The sequence below is a fragment of the Gymnoscopelus microlampas genome (assembly GCF_963454915.1).
Source record: "Gymnoscopelus microlampas genome assembly, chromosome: 18".
Classification (NCBI taxonomy): Eukaryota; Metazoa; Chordata; class Actinopteri; order Myctophiformes; family Myctophidae; genus Gymnoscopelus; species Gymnoscopelus microlampas.
In genome coordinates this window covers 50,045,407-50,065,464 of record NC_139955.1, presented here as the reverse complement: position 1 = coordinate 50,065,464, position 20,058 = coordinate 50,045,407, and the positions used below count along the sequence as shown (strand labels likewise).

Sequence of the window (20,058 nt, the reverse complement as noted above, 5' to 3'; positions counted from 1 at the left end):
ACACAGGTTATCAGATACAAAAGAAGCTGTATTTATCATCATTCATAATGCAGTTCATTGTTTATGGTTATAATAACAGTCAGAGTGCAAAGTGAAGCAAACGTTCATCAATTATGAAAAAAGTAGAGAAAGAAAATCACTTTGGATGCATCGTTTAACATTAACAGATATTTTATCATTTGACCAATCAGAGAGGCGAGCTGAGGCGTGGATTGGCCAATCAGAGGGGACTGGAGGCGTGGATCAGAGCAGAGAAGCAGAAGGGGTTCAGTTTGTATCCCATCCCACTGTAGAACTTATTCTGGAACTCCACCCTGAAAAACAACAGTATAACTTTAACCCTCTTTAACTCCACCCTGAAAAACAACAGGACAACTTTAACCCTCTTTAACTCCACCCTGAAAAACAACAGTGCAACTTTAACCCTCTTTAACTCCACCCTGAAAAACAACAGTACAACTTTAACCCTCTTTAACTCCACCCTGAAAAACAACAGTACAACTTTAACCCTCTGAAACCCAGCCTGTGATGAGCAGGTGATGGTACATGATTACTTACATGTAGTATTTATAATTAATAACATTTTAATCATTTCTCACCAGTGCAGACATTAAGTAATCATAATAATAATAATATAGTATTTATATAATATTTACCAGTGTAGACGCAGGGCGTGAAGGAAGGCAGACAGACCCTCATAATAATATAGTATTTATATAATATTTACCAGTGTAGACGCAGAGCGTGAAGGAAGGCAGACAGACCCTCATAATCATAATAATATAGTATTTATATAATATTTACCAGTGTAGACGCAGAGCGTGAAGGAAGGCAGACAGACCCTCATAATCATAATAATAATAATATAGTATTTATATAATATTTACCAGTGTAGACGCAGGGCGTGAAGGAAGGCAGACAGACCCTCATAATCATAATAATAATAATATAGTATTTATATAATATTTACCAGTGTAGACGCAGAGCGTGAAGGAAGGCAGACAGACCCTCATAATCATAATAATAATAATATAGTATTTATATAATATTTACCAGTGTAGACGCAGAGCGTGAAGGAAGGCAGACAGACCCTCATAATTATAATAATAATAATATAGTATTTATATAATATTTACCAGTGTAGACATTAAGTAATCATAATCATAATAATATAGTATTTATATAATATTTACCAGTGTAGACGCAGGGCGTGAAGGAAGGCAGACAGACCCTCATAATCATAATAATAATAATATAGTATTTATATAATATTTACCAGTGTAGACATTAAGTAATCATAATCATAATAATATAGTATTTATATAATATTTACCAGTGTAGACATTAAGTAATCATAATCATAATAATATAGTATTTATATAATATTTACCAGTGTAGACGCAGGGCGTGAAGGAAGGCAGACAGACCCTCATAATAATAATAATATAGTATTTATATAATATTTACCAGTGTAGACGCAGGGCGTGAAGGAAGGCAGACAGACCCTCATAATAATAATAATAATATAGTATTTATATAATATTTACCAGTGTAGACGCAGAGCGTGAAGGAAGGCAGACAGACCCTCATAATAATAATAATAATATAGTATTTATATAATATTTACCAGTGTAGACGCAGGGCGTGAAGGAAGGCAGACAGACCCTCATAATAATAATAATATAGTATTTATATAATATTTACCAGTGTAGACGCAGGGCGTGAAGGAAGGCAGACAGACCCTCATAATAATAATAATAATATAGTATTTATATAATATTTACCAGTGTAGACGCAGGGCGTGAAGGAAGGCAGACAGACCCTCATAATAATAATAATAATATAGTATTTATATAATATTTACCAGTGTAGACGCAGGGCGTGAAGAAAGGCAGACAGACCCTCCATCACTAACAGGATGGACACGGTGAGGACAGCGAAGAAGAAGAAAACCAGGACGAGGACGACACTTCCCACGTAGCCCTGCCAGCGGAGGGCGATGCGCATCACCATCACCCACAGCACCTCTGACAGCTCTGCAGAAGAAGAGGACACTGACCAATCACACTGAGGCACTGGAGAGCCCTTTGACCAATCACATGTGTCAGTCAGTGAGCTGTCTTATTTGACATGTGTCAGTCAGTGAGCTGTCTTATTTGACATGTGTCAGTCAGTGAGCTGTCTTATTTGACATGTGTCAGTCAGTGAGGACAGTTGTCCTTCTATTTGACATGTGTCAGTCCTCCAAACGTCAACATTTGAGTACTGTATGTAAATGAGTTAGGTAAATGTCCCATAGAGAGGAGTCATTCACTGATGTTCTTTATACATAATGTAAATAGTGTTTTCTATGAGTTGATGACATTATTATTGTGTTCATTCTTTATGCTATGTTGATGAATTGAATACATAGGACCACAATGGAAACAAGTCCCCAGGACTTTTTAGTGTTATCCTTTTAGCCTTAATGTCTGCCTGTTTACATTTATGACTAATCAATCAATCAATCAGAACAGTGTGACATGTGACATGTGACATGTAACAGTGTGGATAGTCAGTCCTAAAGATATGAGAAACAAATCATGGGATTTGCCTGCAATTCTGAACAAAGCCATAATGCATCAGTGTCAATGCACCAGCAATTGGCATCTGTAGTTCGTCATTTCCTACTTCGAACCGTTTTTGAGAGAATTATGTTATTTTAGATGTGGCAATACACATTCTAGAAGTGCAGCTCCTGTGTCACGTTATGGATGTACGTTTACGGGCCGTGTCCACAGAAAGTGCGACAAAAATAAATAACTAAACTGAATATGAAACAATTTACCCAAACTGAATTAAATGCAACTGTATGCAGCTGCAAGGCGATAAAATGATGTTGTCTTTTTTCTTTTCATCGTTGTACTCTGTGCTGCCTCTCCTTGATTTTGATTGTTTGGTCAAGCGACATTGATTGAAGTCACAGTAAGGTACAAATTTCCATAGCTGCCCTTACCCATTGGTCAACCAATTTCAAAGTCATGAGGGTGAATAGTTAACCTTGGCCCCTAACAACTAACGTTACATTAAACGGGTTGATGACACCGTTGGCCTATGCTAGCCAACCAACAGCCGACAGTTTGACCTCAGGGTTTGTGTCTCGTCTGCTAGCATCATGGCATGATGCTGTCTATATTCCTTATTTGGTTATGGCAAAAACCGTCCACCCAGTGTCCTCTGAATGTTCAACAATTATAAAGCAAAAACCAATGGGCAGAGTCTGACAGTGCACGTACGTGCGTGAGCCAGGCTCAGAGCCCACAGTCTCAGGTAGGAGGCGGTGTTACTGATGCATCCCAGACAATACTCTATGGTGTGGATGGCCTGATGCATGTAGACGTCTGCTGCATCAAAGTCCTGTTAATACACATAAACATATTATGATTATTATTATGATGGCCTGATGCATGTAGACGTCTGCTGCATCAAAGTCCTGTTAATACACATATACACATATTATTATTATGATTATGATTATTATTATTGTCTCCACCAGTATGGTGGAGAGTATGTTTTCGTCTCCGTCCTTCCGTGTGTGTGTCCGTCTCAGCCAAGCTAACATTGGTCAAGCTTCACGTGACAATATGTTGTCACCAATGCTTTGATTGGCTAGTGAGACGCATGATGAAATAAAAACCTCTAAATATCACTTCAAAAAATCACTTCAAAAGTGAAGTGACTTTTTTGCGTTTCATCGACAACCAAGAATAGTGTGACTTATACCCATAGAGTACTGAGTACTTATACTGTTACTTATACCCATAGAGTACTGAGTACTTATACTGTTACTTATACCCATAGAGTACTGAGTGACATGCTTATTGTATCATGAAAACACATGCCATGATTTTGTGAATGTAACCTTAACTGCACCTTAATATGTCCCTGTATGTATTCTCCTTTATGTGGACATAAATAAATGGTTAAAATGTGAGTACCTCCTCTTCCTCCTCGGCCCCTCCCTCTACATCAGAGGTTCGGGCGTTGATAGAACCGTCTTCAGCCAATAGCAGACATCTGTCATCTCCCTGAAGAATAAACATATTAATGATCATAATACAATATGAAGAATAAACATATTAATGATCATAATACAACATGAAGAATAAACATATTAATGATCATAAAACAACATGAAGAATAAACATATTAATGATCATAATACAACATGAAGAATAAACATATTAATGATCATAAAACAGCATGAAGAATAAACATATTAATGATCATAAAACAACATGAAGAATAAACATATTAATGATCATAAAACAACATGAAGAATAAACACATTAATGATCATAAAACAACATGAAGAATAAACATATTAATGATCATAATACAACATGAAGAATAAACATATTAATGATCATAAAACAGCATGAAGAATAAACATATTAATGATCATAAAACAACATGAATAAACATATTAATGATCATAAAACAACATGAAGAATAAACATATTAATGATCATAATACAACATGAAGAATAAACATATTAATGATCATAAAACAGCATGAAGAATAAACATATTAATGATCATAAAACAACATGAAGAATAAACACATTAATGATCATAAAACAACATGAAGAATAAACACATTAATGATCATAAAACAACATGAAGAATAAACATATTAATGATCATAATACAACATGAAGAATAAACATATTAATGATCATAAAACAGCATGAAGAATAAACATATTAATGATCATAATACAACATGAAGAATAAACATATTAATGATCATAAAACAACATGAAGAATAAACATATTAATGATCATAAAACAACATGAAGAATAAACATATTAATGATCATAATACAACATGAAGAATAAACATATTAATGATCATAAAACAACATGAAGAATAAACATATTAATGATCATAATACAACATGAAGAATAAACATATTAACACATTCCACGCCAGAGTTTAGTATCATAATGTACTCATCAGTGCCAGTGATTTATTGTTGTTTTTTTGTCGCCACAGACCTCGCTAAATACCTTAAGATCGCGCGTTAAACTGTTTGTAGACACACAGGGTATCTGTGTGAGTTAAACTGTGTGTAGACACACAGGGTATCTGTGTGAGTTAAACTGTGTGTAGACACACAGGGTAGATGTGTGAGTTAAACTGTTTGTAGACACACAGGGTAGATGTGTGAGTTAAACTGTGTGTAGACACACAGGGTAGATGTGTGAGTTAAACTGTGTGTAGACACACAGGGTAGTTGTGTGAGTTAAACTGTGTGTAGACACACAGGGTAGATGTGTGAGTTAAACTGTTTGTAGACACACAGGGTATCTGTGTGAGTTAAACTGTGTGTAGACACACAGGGTAGTTGTGTGAGTTAAACTGTTTGTAGACACACAGGGTAGTTGTGTGAGTTAAACTGTGTGTAGACACACAGGGTAGATGTGTGAGTTAAACTGTGTGTAGACACACAGGGTAGATGTGTGAGTTAAACTGTGTGTAGACACACAGGGTAGATGTGTGAGTTAAACTGTGTGTAGACACACAGGGTAGATGTGTGAGTTAAACTGTGTGTAGACACACAGGGTAGATGTGTGAGTTAAACTGTGTGTAGACACACAGGGTAGATGTGTGAGTTAAACTGTGTGTAGACACACAGGGTAGATGTGTGAGTTAAACTGTGTGTAGACACACAGGGTAGATGTGTGAGTTAAACTGTGTGTAGACACACAGGGTAGTTGTGTGAGTTAAACTGTGTGTAGACACACAGGGTAGATGTGTGAGCTAAACTGTGTGTAGACACACAGGGTAGTTGTGTGAGTTAAACTGTGTGTAGACACACAGGGTAGTTGTGTGAGTTAAACTGTGTGTAGACACACAGGGTAGATGTGTGAGCTAAACTGTGTGTAGACACACAGGGTAGATGTGTGAGTTAAACTGTGTGTAGACACACAGGGTAGTTGTGTGAGTTAAACTGTGTGTAGACACACAGGGTAGTTGTGTGAGTTAAACTGTGTGTAGACACACAGGGTAGATGTGTGAGTTAAACTGTGTGTAGACACACAGGGTAGATGTGTGAGTTAAACTGTGTGTAGACACACAGGGTAGTTGTGTGAGTTAAACTGTGTGTAGACACAGGGTAGTTGTGTGAGTTAAACTGTGTGTAGACACACAGGGTAGTTGTGTGAGTTAAACTGTGTGTAGACACAGGGTAGTTGTGTGAGTTAAACTGTGTGTAGACACACAGGGTAGTTGTGTGAGTTAAACTGTTTGTAGACACACAGGGTAGTTGTGTGAGTTAAACTGTGTGTAGACACAGGGTAGTTGTGTGAGTTAAACTGTGTGTAGACACACAGGGTAGTTGTGTGAGTTAAACTGTTTGTAGACACACAGGGTAGTTGTGTGAGTTAAACTGTGTGTAGACACACAGGGTAGATGTGTGAGTTAAACTGTGTGTAGACACACAGGGTAGTTGTGTGAGTTAAACTGTGTGTAGACACAGGGTAGTTGTGTGAGTTAAACTGTGTGTAGACACACAGGGTAGTTGTGTGAGTTAAACTGTGTGTAGACACAGGGTAGTTGTGTGAGTTAAACTGTGTGTAGACACACAGGGTAGTTGTGTGAGTTAAACTGTTTGTAGACACACAGGATAGTTGTGTGAGTTAAACTGTGTGTAGACACAGGGTAGTTGTGTGAGTTAAACTGTGTGTAGACACACAGGGTAGTTGTGTGAGTTAAACTGTTTGTAGACACACAGGGTAGTTGTGTGAGTTAAACTGTGTGTAGACACAGGGTAGTTGTGTGAGTTAAACTGTGTGTAGACACACAGGGTAGTTGTGTGAGTTAAACTGTTTGTAGACACAGGGTAGTTGTGTGAGTTAAACTGTGTGTAGACACACAGGGTAGTTGTGTGAGTTAAACTGTGTGTAGACACACAGGGTAGTTGTGTGAGTTAAACTGTTTGTAGACACACAGGGTAGTTGTGTGAGTTAAACTGTGTGTAGACACAGGGTAGTTGTGTGAGTTAAACTGTGTGTAGACACACAGGGTAGTTGTGTGAGTTAAACTGTGTGTAGACACAGGGTAGTTGTGTGAGTTAAACTGTGTGTAGACACACAGGGTAGTTGTGTGAGTTAAACTGTGTGTAGACACAGGGTAGTTGTGTGAGTGGCCCAGAGAAGACATTTTATTTTGCAGTAGTCGTGGTTTATGTTAAACAGCGTTCAGCGAGGAGAATAAAACCTCAGAGATAATGGCAGATTAGGGGAAGAAAAAAAACACTTTGCGTAGATCTACGCCACTGGCACGCTGCACAATTATTTAAGTTTGCGTAGAACTACGTGATTGGCACGCAATGTGTTAATGATCATAATACAAACATAAGACATGACTCAGCAGCTATGTGACCTTTGACCCCACCTCCTCTCCATCGGGGGCGTGGTCCAGGTCAGAGGGCCGGGCGTTGATGGAGCCGTTGTTGGCGGAGGCTCCACGACGCTTCCTACGGTTCTGGTGTGAGACGTACTCATAGGTGGGCTGACCCAGCAGCAGCACCGGGACCGAGCACAGAGCCAGGACCACCAGCACCTTCTGGACCACCGCCTGACACACACACACACACACACACACACACACACACACACACACACACACACACACACAGGTTTGTTAAACATCAACATTTTATGCATGCCATTTAAAAAAAGAAATTGCCGAAAAAATATCAGATTTAGGGTCATTACTAACCTGTCCTGTGTAGTAGGGGGGTGTAGGGGTGGTGTAGGGTGTAATAAGGGTGTAGGGGGTCATTACTAACCTGTCCTGTGTAGTAGGGGGGTGTAGGGGTGGTGTAGGGTGTAATAAGGGTGTAGGGGGTCATTACTAACCTGTCCTGTGTACAGGGCAGGGTTGTAGGGGTGGTGTAGGGTGTAATAAGGGTGTAGGGGGTCATTACTAACCTGTCCTGTGTAGTAGGGGGGTGTAGGGGTGGTGTAGGGTGTAATAAGGGTGTAGGGGGTCATTACTAACCTGTCCTGTGTACAGGGCAGGGTTGTAGGGGTGGTGTAGGGTGTAATAAGGGTGTAGGGGGGTCATTACTAACCTGTCCTGTGTACAGGGCAGGGTTGTAGGGGTGGTGTAGGGTGTAATAAGGGTGTAGGGGGTCATTACTAACCTGTCCTGTGTACAGGGCAGGGGTGTAGGGGTGCTGCTCATTACAGCAGGGGCGATGGCGTCTGGTGGTAAGGGAGCGTTCTCCCGAAACAAACCAGAGATATTCACAACTACTGACGGCAAAGTGATAGTAGAAGACGAATTACTGAACTTTATTGTGGTTAAGATGAGAACTTTGAGCCACGATGATATAGTTCTGCTGATAACAAACAGCTTCAGCTCTGAACGGATTGAATCCTCCAAGAAGGTATTGTTTGAGGTGTGCCCTACAGCCTCCAAGCGCTGTGTCTCGCACAGAGGAGCACAAAAGGACATTAACAATGTTAAATTGTGCCTGAAAGTTATGAACGAGTGCGGAGAGGACATTCCGAGATTTGTCTCGCACTTTCTGGATGAGCTCCCACCTATCTCATTCAAGAATATTGATGTTTCAGCCCTTCTGGGGAGAATGGAGAAAATAAATAATGACATCAGCTGTATGAAAAGCACCCTCGAATCTCAGACGGCTGCCTGTGCTAATCTGAGGGATGTGACTACTACCCTCGGTGCCCGGCTGTCTGCTGTGGAGACGCCGCCTTACCCTGCTGCTGCCTCGGATAGCGGTGGCGGGGGTGGCGGGGGGACGAGTGTGGCGCCGGGGGAAACTGAGCGGATAGCTACCGACAGTGAGCCTGCAACATCGGAGCCACAGGTGCTGGGCCAAACACAGGATCTGGCCCAAACACAGCCTCCTGTATGGAGTGAAGTTGTAAGAAGAGGACGTCGCCTAAACAAGTCAGTGTCGGAAAGTTCTACCGCTCAACATAAACCTCGCTTGGCTAAAACCGCAGCTAGGCGTGAGCGAAAGAACAATGGCATCATTGGAACCGGCACGGCCAGTAACATACAAGCTGTCAAGACAAAGATGGTTAGTGTCTTTGCAACAAAGTTTAATCTGAGCTTGGATAGCAACACACTCTGTGACTACTTGAAAGAGAAGCTGGGGCGTGATGTCAAGGTACGGAAAATCGATTCTGTGCAAAGTAGATTCAGCTCTTTTTGTGTCACCGCTGAATGTAACGATGTAGCAGAGATGTATGACCCGCAGCTATGGCCAGCTGGGTCTTTCATACGGCGCTACTACGAACCGCGCCGACCTACAGTCGCTGGCACGGAGGGACCAGAGGGATATCCCCGCTCTCAGAGCTATGCTCTGCTGCCCACCAGTATTTCACAGGAATCCCATGAGTCTGTTGAGGCTGGGGGCAGTGGATAGTAGACCCCCGTGGTGAGTTAAACAGAACAATGAATAATAAAATGCGAGTCGTATCATACAATGCGCGCGGCTTGCGTGTGGGACACACTGCTGCGGATAAATCACGACGGCTGGTGGTGGACACATTGCTTGCTGAGTGTGACTTTTTATGTATACAAGAGACCTGGCTTGCCAAACAAGACCTTGATAAACTTAACACGATACATGACAATTTTCATGGTGCTGGTGAGTCTACCACTGACCTCAGCACTAAGATAGTCCAAGGCAGGATAGCAGGTGGAGTGGCTATCCTTTGGAATATTAAATATGACCCAATGGTGAAGGTGGTAAGACTTAATGTTGACTGGGCCATTGGATTAGAGATTAATTTTAATGAGAAGAAATTCATAATTTTAAATTTGTACACACCCTGTGAATCTTATAAATCTGAAGATGAATTCCTGCATAGGTTAGCTTTTATTAATTATTTTATTGAGGACAGTGGTTCTACTTGTGTCTATGTCATTGGGGACTATAATGCTGACTTGTCTGACTGTAACTCTCTATTTGCAAAACATCTGATAGAGTTCTGTAATGACAGTTGTTTAATTTTATCTAGTAAAGATTTTCTGCCTGACAACAGCTTCACTTATGTAAGTGAAGCATGGCATACAACATCTTGGCTAGATCATTGTTTGTCTACTGCAGATGCTCATGCCTCACTGGATAATATAGAGATTCTGTATGGGTTGGCCACTTCTGATCATATACCCATTGCCATAAAGATTAATGTTGAGAATGTACCCCAGCTGACTGTTACTGGTAGTGCTGTTAACAAAGGGAAGCTGGTGTGGTCAAAACTAACCAAAGAGGACATTGAGAGATATTCTATCCTGTCAGACAATTTTAAAAAAAATACAGAACTGCCCAGGGATTCACTAATGTGTTTAAATGTGAACTGTACAGACCCGCATCATGCTACTGATTTGTGTGCCATGTATGACAATATTGTATCTGTTTTAATTGACTCTAGTGAGCCATTCTGTAAAGTCAATAGCAAGGTTTTTAACCTCAAACCCGGTTGGAATGAGTTTGTGGCTGAGCAACACTCTGAAGCCAGAAAGGCCTTTAAAGTCTGGTCTGAGGCAGGCAGGCCCAGACAGGGGGACTTACTTGATCGTAAAAAAGAAACAAATGCAACATTTAAGCATGCCCTTCGTTTTATCAAGACAAAGGAGAACACAATGAGGGCAAATTCTCTTGCTAGGAATATGCAAAAAAGCAATTATGATGACTTCTGGAAAGAGGTCAGGGTCATGAATAATTCTAAAACCTCTTTACCACCTGATATTGAGGGTGTCTGTGGCCAAGAGAAGATTGCTAAAGTGTGGCGGGAAAATTACTGTAATCTTTTTAACTGTGTTAAGAGCAATGCTGTGGTAATTGATAATGTTGATCTATCCCCAAATATGGTAGTCAAATCAGTTGATGTTTCTGATGCCATCAAGCTGCTTGACAACAACAAGGCTTGTGGACTGGACTGTATTACTGCAGAACACCTAAAGTATGCCAGCTCTAGGCTCTGTCCCCTGCTTGCTATGTGTTTCACAGGCCTCATGGTTCATGGTGTTCTTCCTGAATCTATTATGTCTGTTCTGCTGGTGCCTGTCTTGAAAGACAAGGCTGGGAAGCTAAATAGCATGGACAATTACAGACCGATTGCCCTTGCCAGTATCTTGTCTAAAATTTTAGAAAGAATTCTCCTAACTAGGCTGGAGATGTTTGTTCTCACTACTGATAATCAGTTTGGGTTCAAAAGAAAACATAGCACTAATTTATGTATATATGCCTTAAAGGAGATAGTTGACAAATACAGAATCCAGAATTCTACTGTATTTTTATGTTTTATTGATGCCTCTAGAGCTTTCGATAGAATTAACCATGCAAAGTTATTTATGAAATTGATTGATAGAGGTGTTCCAAGATATTTAGTTAGAATACTGGTCTTTTGGTATGCACGTCAGATGTTTCAGGTAAAATGTAGTAGGGGGGTGTAGGGGTGGTGTAGGGTGTAATAAGGGTGTAGGGGGTCATTACTAACCTGTCCTGTGTACAGGGCAGGGTTGTAGGGGTGGTGTAGGGTGTAATAAGGGTGTAGGGGGTCATTACTAACCTGTCCTGTGTACAGGGCAGGGTTGTAGGGGTGGTGTAGGGTGTAATAAGGGTGTAGGGGGGTCATTACTAACCTGTCCTGTGTACAGGGCAGGGTTGTAGGGGTGGTGTAGGGTGTAATAAGGGTGTAGGGGGTCATTACTAACCTGTCCTGTGTACAGGGCAGGGTTGTCTCCGTTGTCAGCGAACAGGAACATGTCTATGAAGTGGATGAGGATGCTGGGGGCTCCTTTAGACTGGGAGGGGGGGTAAGCTATCCACTTAAACACCACCATGAAGATCAGGTACCCAAACAGACACAGCATGAAGAACAGCTCTGGGACCAGAACTAAGAAGATCTTACTGTACTGTCCTGTGTTCCTATAGGAAACATATTAATAACATATTATAACATATTATAACATTAAAGATCATACTGTCCTGTCCTGTGTTCCTATAGGAAACATATTAATAACATATTATAACATATTATAACATTAAAGATCTTACTGTACTGTCCTGTGTTCCTATAGGAAACATATTAATAACATATTATAACATATTATAACATTAAAGATCATACTGTACTGTCCTGTGTTCCTATAGGAAACATATTAATAACATATTATAACATATTATAACATTAAAGATCTTACTGTACTGTCCTGTGTTCCTATAGGAAACATATTATAACATATTATAACATTAAAGATCTTACTGTACTGTCCTGTGTTCCTATAGGAAACATATTAATAACATATTATAACATATTATAACATTAAAGATCTTACTGTACTGTCCTGTGTTCCTATAGGAAACATATTAATAACATATTATAACATATTATAACATTAAATATCTTACTGTACTGTCCTGTGTTCCTATAGGAAACATATTATAACATATTATAACATATTATAACATTAAATATCTTACTGTACTGTCCTGTGTTCCTGTAGGAACATTAAACATCATTAATAATAAAACCCAAAGAAAATAATTGCAAAGCAGTTTGTTTTTTCCTCCATGTTTAAAGTAGCCAATTATTTTTGACCCCTTTTTCTCCACAATGTAGTCGCTCCTCCTCTCACACATGTGTGTGTTGTCACTGCTGTCGTATCGTACTGACTCACCTGTCAGTGAGGAGCCCCCACCAGGAGGACGTAGAGCCTTCATCCTACTCCTCCCGCCCAACACTCCTCGCTGACAGGTGCCTCCCCCAGCCCGTAGGAGTACATGTAATGACCGATATCACCCTCCTCCTCCTCCTCACAGCGCCCTCTGCTGTTTTTTACTCTTTCACTTGGCTCTGGGGGGAGCTGAATGTAGCACCCGTGCGCAAGGAAACCAGGGTTTTGGTGCCTTCAGCCTTTCACTTCCAGTGGTGCGCTTATGTTTTCATTCCCACTAACAATATTTCTACACGGAACACTAACTCCACTTCTCCCAGAGAACATGGATGGTTTTGGTTATAAACCCACTTGTTTCTATGATGAAACAGCAAGTTAAAATGTGAATATCTTTCTGTGGTTTTGTCTGCTCCGAGCACGCTATTGTTCAATGAGTTTCGGCTTGTTTTCAGTGGGAAGCGAGAGCAGACAGTAAATCCCGCCCACTACATTTGATTGGGTAAAGCGCGGCCTGCTTCCTGATCTGAAGGCACGCCCACTTGTAGGCCAGTGCGTACACGTTATGACGAACCCCAACCGACAGATTCAGTAGCGTAGCTCTGAATCTGTTCTTGAGAGATTACATAGTTACTGACTTAAATATATAAACACAGTTTAGATCTATATATTATTATTATTATTATTATTATTATTATTATAACATAATTACTGACTTAAATATATAAACACAGTTTAGATCTATATATTATTATTATTATAACATAATTACTGACTTAAATATATAAACACAGTTTAGATCTATATATTATTATTATTATTATTATTATAACATAATTACTGACTTAAATATATAAACACAGTTTAGATCTATATATTATTATTATTATTATTATAACATAATTACTGACTTAAATATATAAACACAGTTTAGATCTATATATTATTATTATTATAACATAATTACTGACTTAAATACATAAACACAGTTTAGATCTATATATTATTATTATTATTATAACATAATTACTGACTTGAAGTTGAAGAAGGACAGACACACTCCAAAGGTCATGTGAATGACCCCGATGATGACGCTCATCTTCATCTTGTAAGAGTTCAGGAAGGTCAGCTTGTTGTTGGCCATACCCCACACCTGACAGGAAGTACAACATACACACAGGATGTGATGTCACTCATACAAACAGCCCCACACCTGACAGGAAGTACAACATACACACAGGATATGATGTCACTCATACAAACAGCCCCACACCTGACAGGAAGTACAACATACACACAGGATGTGATGTCACTCATAAGCCAAATTCCATTCCCCAAAACTCGGTCACTCGCTCACTCTCCTCGCTTCCTCCACTCGCGCCTAAGCCCCGCCCCTGCGAGGAGCCGAGGATTATTTGCGAGGACGAGTGGTCGGGCGGTTTCCCTCAAAGGATCGGACTGCACTCCGCAGCGTCATTTCAAAGCGACGGCAAATTCCACGATCACTTATGACATCTCACACAGCTGGACCAGAGCCGTGGATGAAAATATGCATGCATAGAATAATATGCAGGTATAGAATTATACAGAATATAAGAATAGACAATTCAATTCCTCAATGTGGATGATGGCCACATCGTTATCTTTATAGTTAACATTATTGTGCAAAGCCATTTATTCCTGAAATAGTGAATGAAGCGCCAGGATGAGCAAACTTACATTTATGAATTTAATCCTGACCTGTCCCTCTTTTTGCTCGTACAGTCCCCAGAACCCCAGTACAAAAATGTACTCCATGAAGTGTAGATGTGTGTCAAAAAGGAAACGTCGCAGCCGAGGGGCGCGCAGAACGGTGGATGCATATTTATAGCAGAAACCGGTTCACATTTAACTATAGCCATACTCATTCAATTCTGAGCCGATTCTTAAAATGAAAAATTCTCTATTAGCTGTGAAGGGTCTTCTTCCATGTGTATCAGTCATGATTTTCCACCCGTTGTCTTTTCTTTTTCTTTTTCTTCGTCCCAGAAGTTAACAATGTTAACATAATCTTTGTCACAGTCATTTATAGTAGTCCGTGCACTGCATTGAGGCATGCACGAAGAGAAACTATCACTTTTTGAGACAGAATAAGTGTGCACAATATATTACAATGTATAATTGTATGTATTATGCTTTATATCATACAACGCAATAAAGCCAGTGGCTTGTTGCGGTCTTTTCAGACACTGTGTGTGTGTGTGTGTGTGTGTGTGTGTGTGTGTGTGTGTGTGTGTGTGTGTGTGAGAGATGCGCAACGAGTGAGCGGGGGCGAAGGGGGGGCGGCCGGTGTTTTCGGCATGGTTTCGGGTTTCAAGCATTGTTTGTGTGGCCACATGTGGAGGAGGATCATGTATACGTCACGGGAGAAGGAAAAAAAAAAAAAAAAAACGTGTACACGTGATGCGGAAGTCTGCCGCGGAGGAGCTGTTGAGAGTGGTCGAGGATACACTTGATGTACACTCGCTCAATGCGGAAGTGGAGAGCCTCCTCGCCTCCTCCACTCGACTCCACTCGCCTCCTCCAAGAAGCACATGAACAATTGGACCGCGACTACTTCCGGTTCGAAGTCGGAGTGACCGAGTGAGAGTGAGCGAGTGGCCGAGATTTTCGGTATTGGAATTTGGCTATACAAACAGCCCCAGACCTGACAGGAAGTACAACATACACACAGGATGTGATGTCACTCATACAAACAGACCCACACCTGACAGGAAGTACAACATACACACAGGATGTGATGTCACTCATACAAACAGGGTGCATCCAGACATGTTCCGGTCCCGGCCGTTACATTGATATCTTCCAGGGTTTTGAGCTGCTGGTGGGCAGTAACGTGACTAGTGCTATGTGTACATGTGAGGACAGAGGAATAACACTACTAACTCATCATGACAACATTATGCACTACAATAATAAAATATTAATATTATCCATATTATCCAGCAATATGAAAACATTAGTGCACCGTGACAAAATGAAAACACCATTACATTATTATGAATGAGCATTAACCACATGAACCACATGAACATAAGCAAAAAATAGCAGATCTACAAGCTCACAACGTGTCGAAGTGCGACGCATTGAGCTTTACTTGTAGATCTGCTATTTTTGGCAAAGAGATTTGGTGTTGACAGAAAGAAGCGTCCAAGAAATATAGGTCAGTTTTTACTGAGAATAGAGGGTTTAAGTATGTGTGAATTACATCAATAATTATGAATGATTCATATGGTAGAAGACAATAAAGCACAGAGACGTTTTGTTTTTTGTAGCCCATGTATGTGAAACTGTAGAATTAATTAAAACGTCCCATTTATTTTAGATAGTAATTTAATGTATTATTCTTCTATTCTTTATTATGCTCACATAATATTATATTATATCTTATCTTCATATAACTGGTCCTCACTAATGCTCATTATAATATATTTTGGATAGTCATTTAATGTATTAATCTTCTGTTCTTTATTGTGCTCACATAAGCTATTCAGAAGGGATAAACTAAACAGTGCAAAGTATTCAGGACATTCACCACAGATAAATAAGGACGTTTACATGTATTGAAATAGAGTGAATGTGTTGTGTTTGTACTGGAGCGTCTGCCTTGCATTTCCCCTGTAAGGAAACTACAAGCTCTATCCGGCCCAGTGTAGAGAACACAGGACGTATCTGTCCTATTGGTTGGTGCTTATCACTTCCAGGTGATAGTTTACCATAGCGGAACCCGGATATGCGCTTCAGACACGCATCGGCACGGTCTTTGTTCCTATAACATTGGAGTGGATGGAGCGTCCGGTGACTCGATATACACACAGGATGTGATGTCACTCATACAAACAGCCCCACACCTGACAGGAAGTACAACATACACACAGGATGTGATGTCACTCATACAGGTAGGAGGACGCTAGCCTACCGGGTCGATGCCAAACGGGTAAGGAGAGATGAACACTCCTTCTACAACAGGATCCATGGACAGATACTGACTTCCTGCCAGAACCGACGAGCTGCAATGAGACACAGTGTGAATGTAAAGCACAATGTAAAACACTAATAAACTAATATAAAACACTAATAAATGAATATAAAGCACTAATGAATGAATATAAAGCACTAATAAACTAATATAAAGCACTAATACATGAATGTATTGTGAATGTAAAGCTCTATATTGCTGCATTGTCTGAAGAAGCCAAACTAAAACAGGTTTTACTCTTATGTACCTGAACACAAGAATGAGATGTAACAATAAAGTACAACCTTGAACCTTGATATAAACGTGGCCTTTACTTTACAACTTTAGAGGGATAGTTCACCCCAAAAATGACACAAATGTTGAACTACTTAAAAGCTTTACTTAAAAAGGGATAGTTCACCCCCAAAATGACTTTTTTTCTATGGATTAGTCACCCCATGCAGACTCATGAATATGTTTTAGTTTTTGTATCTTTGATTTTGTAAGAACACCAGACTGAGATAATTCAAGATGAGATCTCACCAATGATTTGTATTATGATTTGTATAATGATTAGTATAATGATTAGTATAATGATTTGTATAATGATTTGTATAATGATTTGTATAATGATTTGTATAATGATTTGTATAATGATTTGCATAATGATTTGTATAATGATTTGTATAATGATTTGTATAATGATTTGCATAATGATTTGTATAATGATTTGTATAATGATTTGTATAATGATTTGTATAATGATTTGTATAATGATTTGTATAATGATTTGTATAATGATTTGCATAATGATTTGTATAATGATTTGTATAATGATTTGTATAATGATTCGTATAAATGGTACAAATAATCATTTACATAAACAAAACATTTTTTTCTTTTTTTTTTTACTTTTTCAGAGATGTGTGTTTGAAACCACAACTTATATCATTTTCTTCCTTTATTTGATGAATCACCAAATCCACAACTGTATAGTTAGCCAAGTTAGCACTTCTTTTCCCAAAGTGTAATTGTTTACATTTCATTTCAGTAAAGCACATATCACACCAGCTAGTACTCTGGAGATCTGCTTGAAGTTGAGCTATGTCAGAGTCCTTGGTAATAACTCTAAATATGGGATTGTATCACACTTGGTAAATCATTTATGTAAGTAACAAAAAGCACAGGGCTTAATACGGATCCCTGTGGGACTCCAGAGGTCCAATCTGAAGTGGCTCTATTAACCTGCTGCTTCCTATTACTAAGGAAAGCCTGTATCCAACCTACAACTCTGTCATCTATGCAGTAAGACCTTCATTTTGATATTAATCTTAATATATGCAATAAACTGACTGTCCTCTATCTAAAGCTGCAGAAGTTGGAGTTTAGTCTATCTTCCAGTAACAGCCAAACGGTTTGTTACTAAAGAGCTTATTAGACTTCATATGATCTACAATGTATGCCCTAATAAATATTGACATTGTTTTACATAACATAGATGTCAGACTAACAGGTCTGTAATTCCCTGCTATTGCCTTACTTCCTTTTTTGAAAATTGCACTGATTTGTGCCTCTTTCCAACCACAAAGTACAGTTGCTTCCTCCAAAGTATTATTAAATAACATTATTACTGGTTCAACAATCACACAAGCGAGTTCCTTTACAATCCTACCATGCATTCATCTGGCCCTGGAGATGTGTACATGTTCATGTCCTCAGTGGTTACTATAAAACCTTCTGTAGGAATAACATGTCCTCAGTGGTTACTATAAAACCTTCTGTAGGAATAACATGTCCTCAGTGGTTATTATAAAACCTTCTGTAGGAATAACATGTCCTCAGTGGTTATTATAAAGCCTTCTGTAGGAATAACATGTCCTCAGTGGTTACTATAAAACCTTCTGTAGGAATAACATGTCCTCAGTGGTTACTATAAAACCTTCTGTAGGAATAACATGTCCTCAGTGGTTATTATAAAACCTTCTGTAGGAATAACATGTCCTCAGTGGTTACTATAAAACCTTCTGTAGGAATAACATGTCCTCAGTGGTTACTATAAAACCTTCTGTAGGAATAACATGTCCTCAGTGGTTACTATAAAACCTTCTGTAGGAATAACATGTCCTCAGTGGTTATTATAAAACCTTCTGTAGGAATAACATGTCCTCAGTGGTTATTATAAAGCCTTCTGTAGGAATAACATGTCCTCAGTGGTTACTATAAAACCTTCTGTAGGAATAACATGTCCTCAGTGGTTATTATAAAACCTTCTGTAGGAATAACATGTCCTCAGTGGTTACTATAAAACCTTCTGTAGGAATAACATGTCCTCAGTGGTTATTATAAAGCCTTCTGTAGGAATAACATGTCCTCAGTGGTTATTATAAAGCCTTCTGTAGGAATAACATGTCCTCAGTGGTTATTATAAAGCCTTCTGTAGGAATAACATGTCCTCAGTGGTTATTATAAAGCCTTCTGTAGGAATAACATGTCCTCAGTGGTTATTATAAAGCCTTCTGTAGGAATAACATGTCCTTCAGGTTCATTCACAAACACACTGCTCACATCATCTGAGAGTATTTCTGCTTTTTCAGAGTTCTCTGTTTTATTTTCCTGGTTAACATATAGATCTCCTACTGATGTTTTAATTGTTGTCCTTTTGTTAATGTAATCCCAAATAACTCATACAAAAGTATTGAAAATAGCAGATCTACAAGCTTACAGCACCTCCAGATGTTCTTGTGGAACAGGTACTTACTTCCAGATGTTCTGGTGGAACAGGTACTTACTTCCAGATGTTCTGGTGGAACAGGTACTTACTTCCAGATGTTCTTGTGGAACAGGTACTTACTTCCAGATGTTCTTGTGGAACAGGTACTTACTTCCAGATGTTCTTGTGGAACAGGTACTTACTTCCAGATGTTCTTGTGGAACAGGTACTTACTTCCAGATGTTCTGGTGGAACAGGTACTTACTTCCAGATGTTCTGGTGGAACATGGGTGCTACGTTCCATGAAGAGTTGAACACACTGAGTCCTCGGCTGAAACACTCGTTGTAAATGGCTCCGGTGTAGATGGAGAACAAACCCATGAGCAGGATGAGATACCTGCCTCCAAACATCATCCTCCAGATCTGCAAGACCACACACACACACACACACACACACACACACACACACACACACACACACACACACACACACACACACACACACACACACACACACACACACACACACACACACACACACACATGTATATTTAAATATCCACACAGACATCATATCTACAGGGTGGCAGTGACTCCGGGGTAGAGCGGCCGGATCCCCTAGATCAGTGGTTCTCAAACTTTTTCA

General features: G+C 39.5%; 1 protein-coding gene across 5 annotated transcripts in view; it reads right to left on the bottom strand.

Annotated features, from left to right (window-relative positions):
* The window catches only part of tcirg1b (T cell immune regulator 1, ATPase H+ transporting V0 subunit a3b), a 40,091-nt gene that overhangs the window by 711 nt on the left and 19,322 nt on the right, over positions 1-20,058 (bottom strand). For all 5 annotated transcript variants that reach the window (XR_014599567.1, XR_014599568.1, XR_014599569.1 and 2 more), the window contains 9 exons: positions 19,678-19,835; positions 16,664-16,754; positions 13,740-13,858; positions 11,746-11,959; positions 7,441-7,623; positions 3,978-4,067; positions 3,276-3,396; positions 1,865-2,036; positions 1-314 (listed from right to left, as the gene is read on the bottom strand). The exon at positions 1-314 is cut by the window's left edge. Coding sequence is in view for 2 of the 5 variants with exons in the window: in XM_084041937.1 (XP_083898063.1) it covers positions 221-314; positions 1,865-2,036; positions 3,276-3,396; positions 3,978-4,067; positions 7,441-7,623; positions 11,746-11,959; positions 13,740-13,858; positions 16,664-16,754; positions 19,678-19,835 (1,242 nt within the window). In the remaining 3 variants the exon portion in view is untranslated. The remainder of the gene's footprint in view (positions 315-1,864; positions 2,037-3,275; positions 3,397-3,977; positions 4,068-7,440; positions 7,624-11,745; positions 11,960-13,739; positions 13,859-16,663; positions 16,755-19,677; positions 19,836-20,058) is intronic.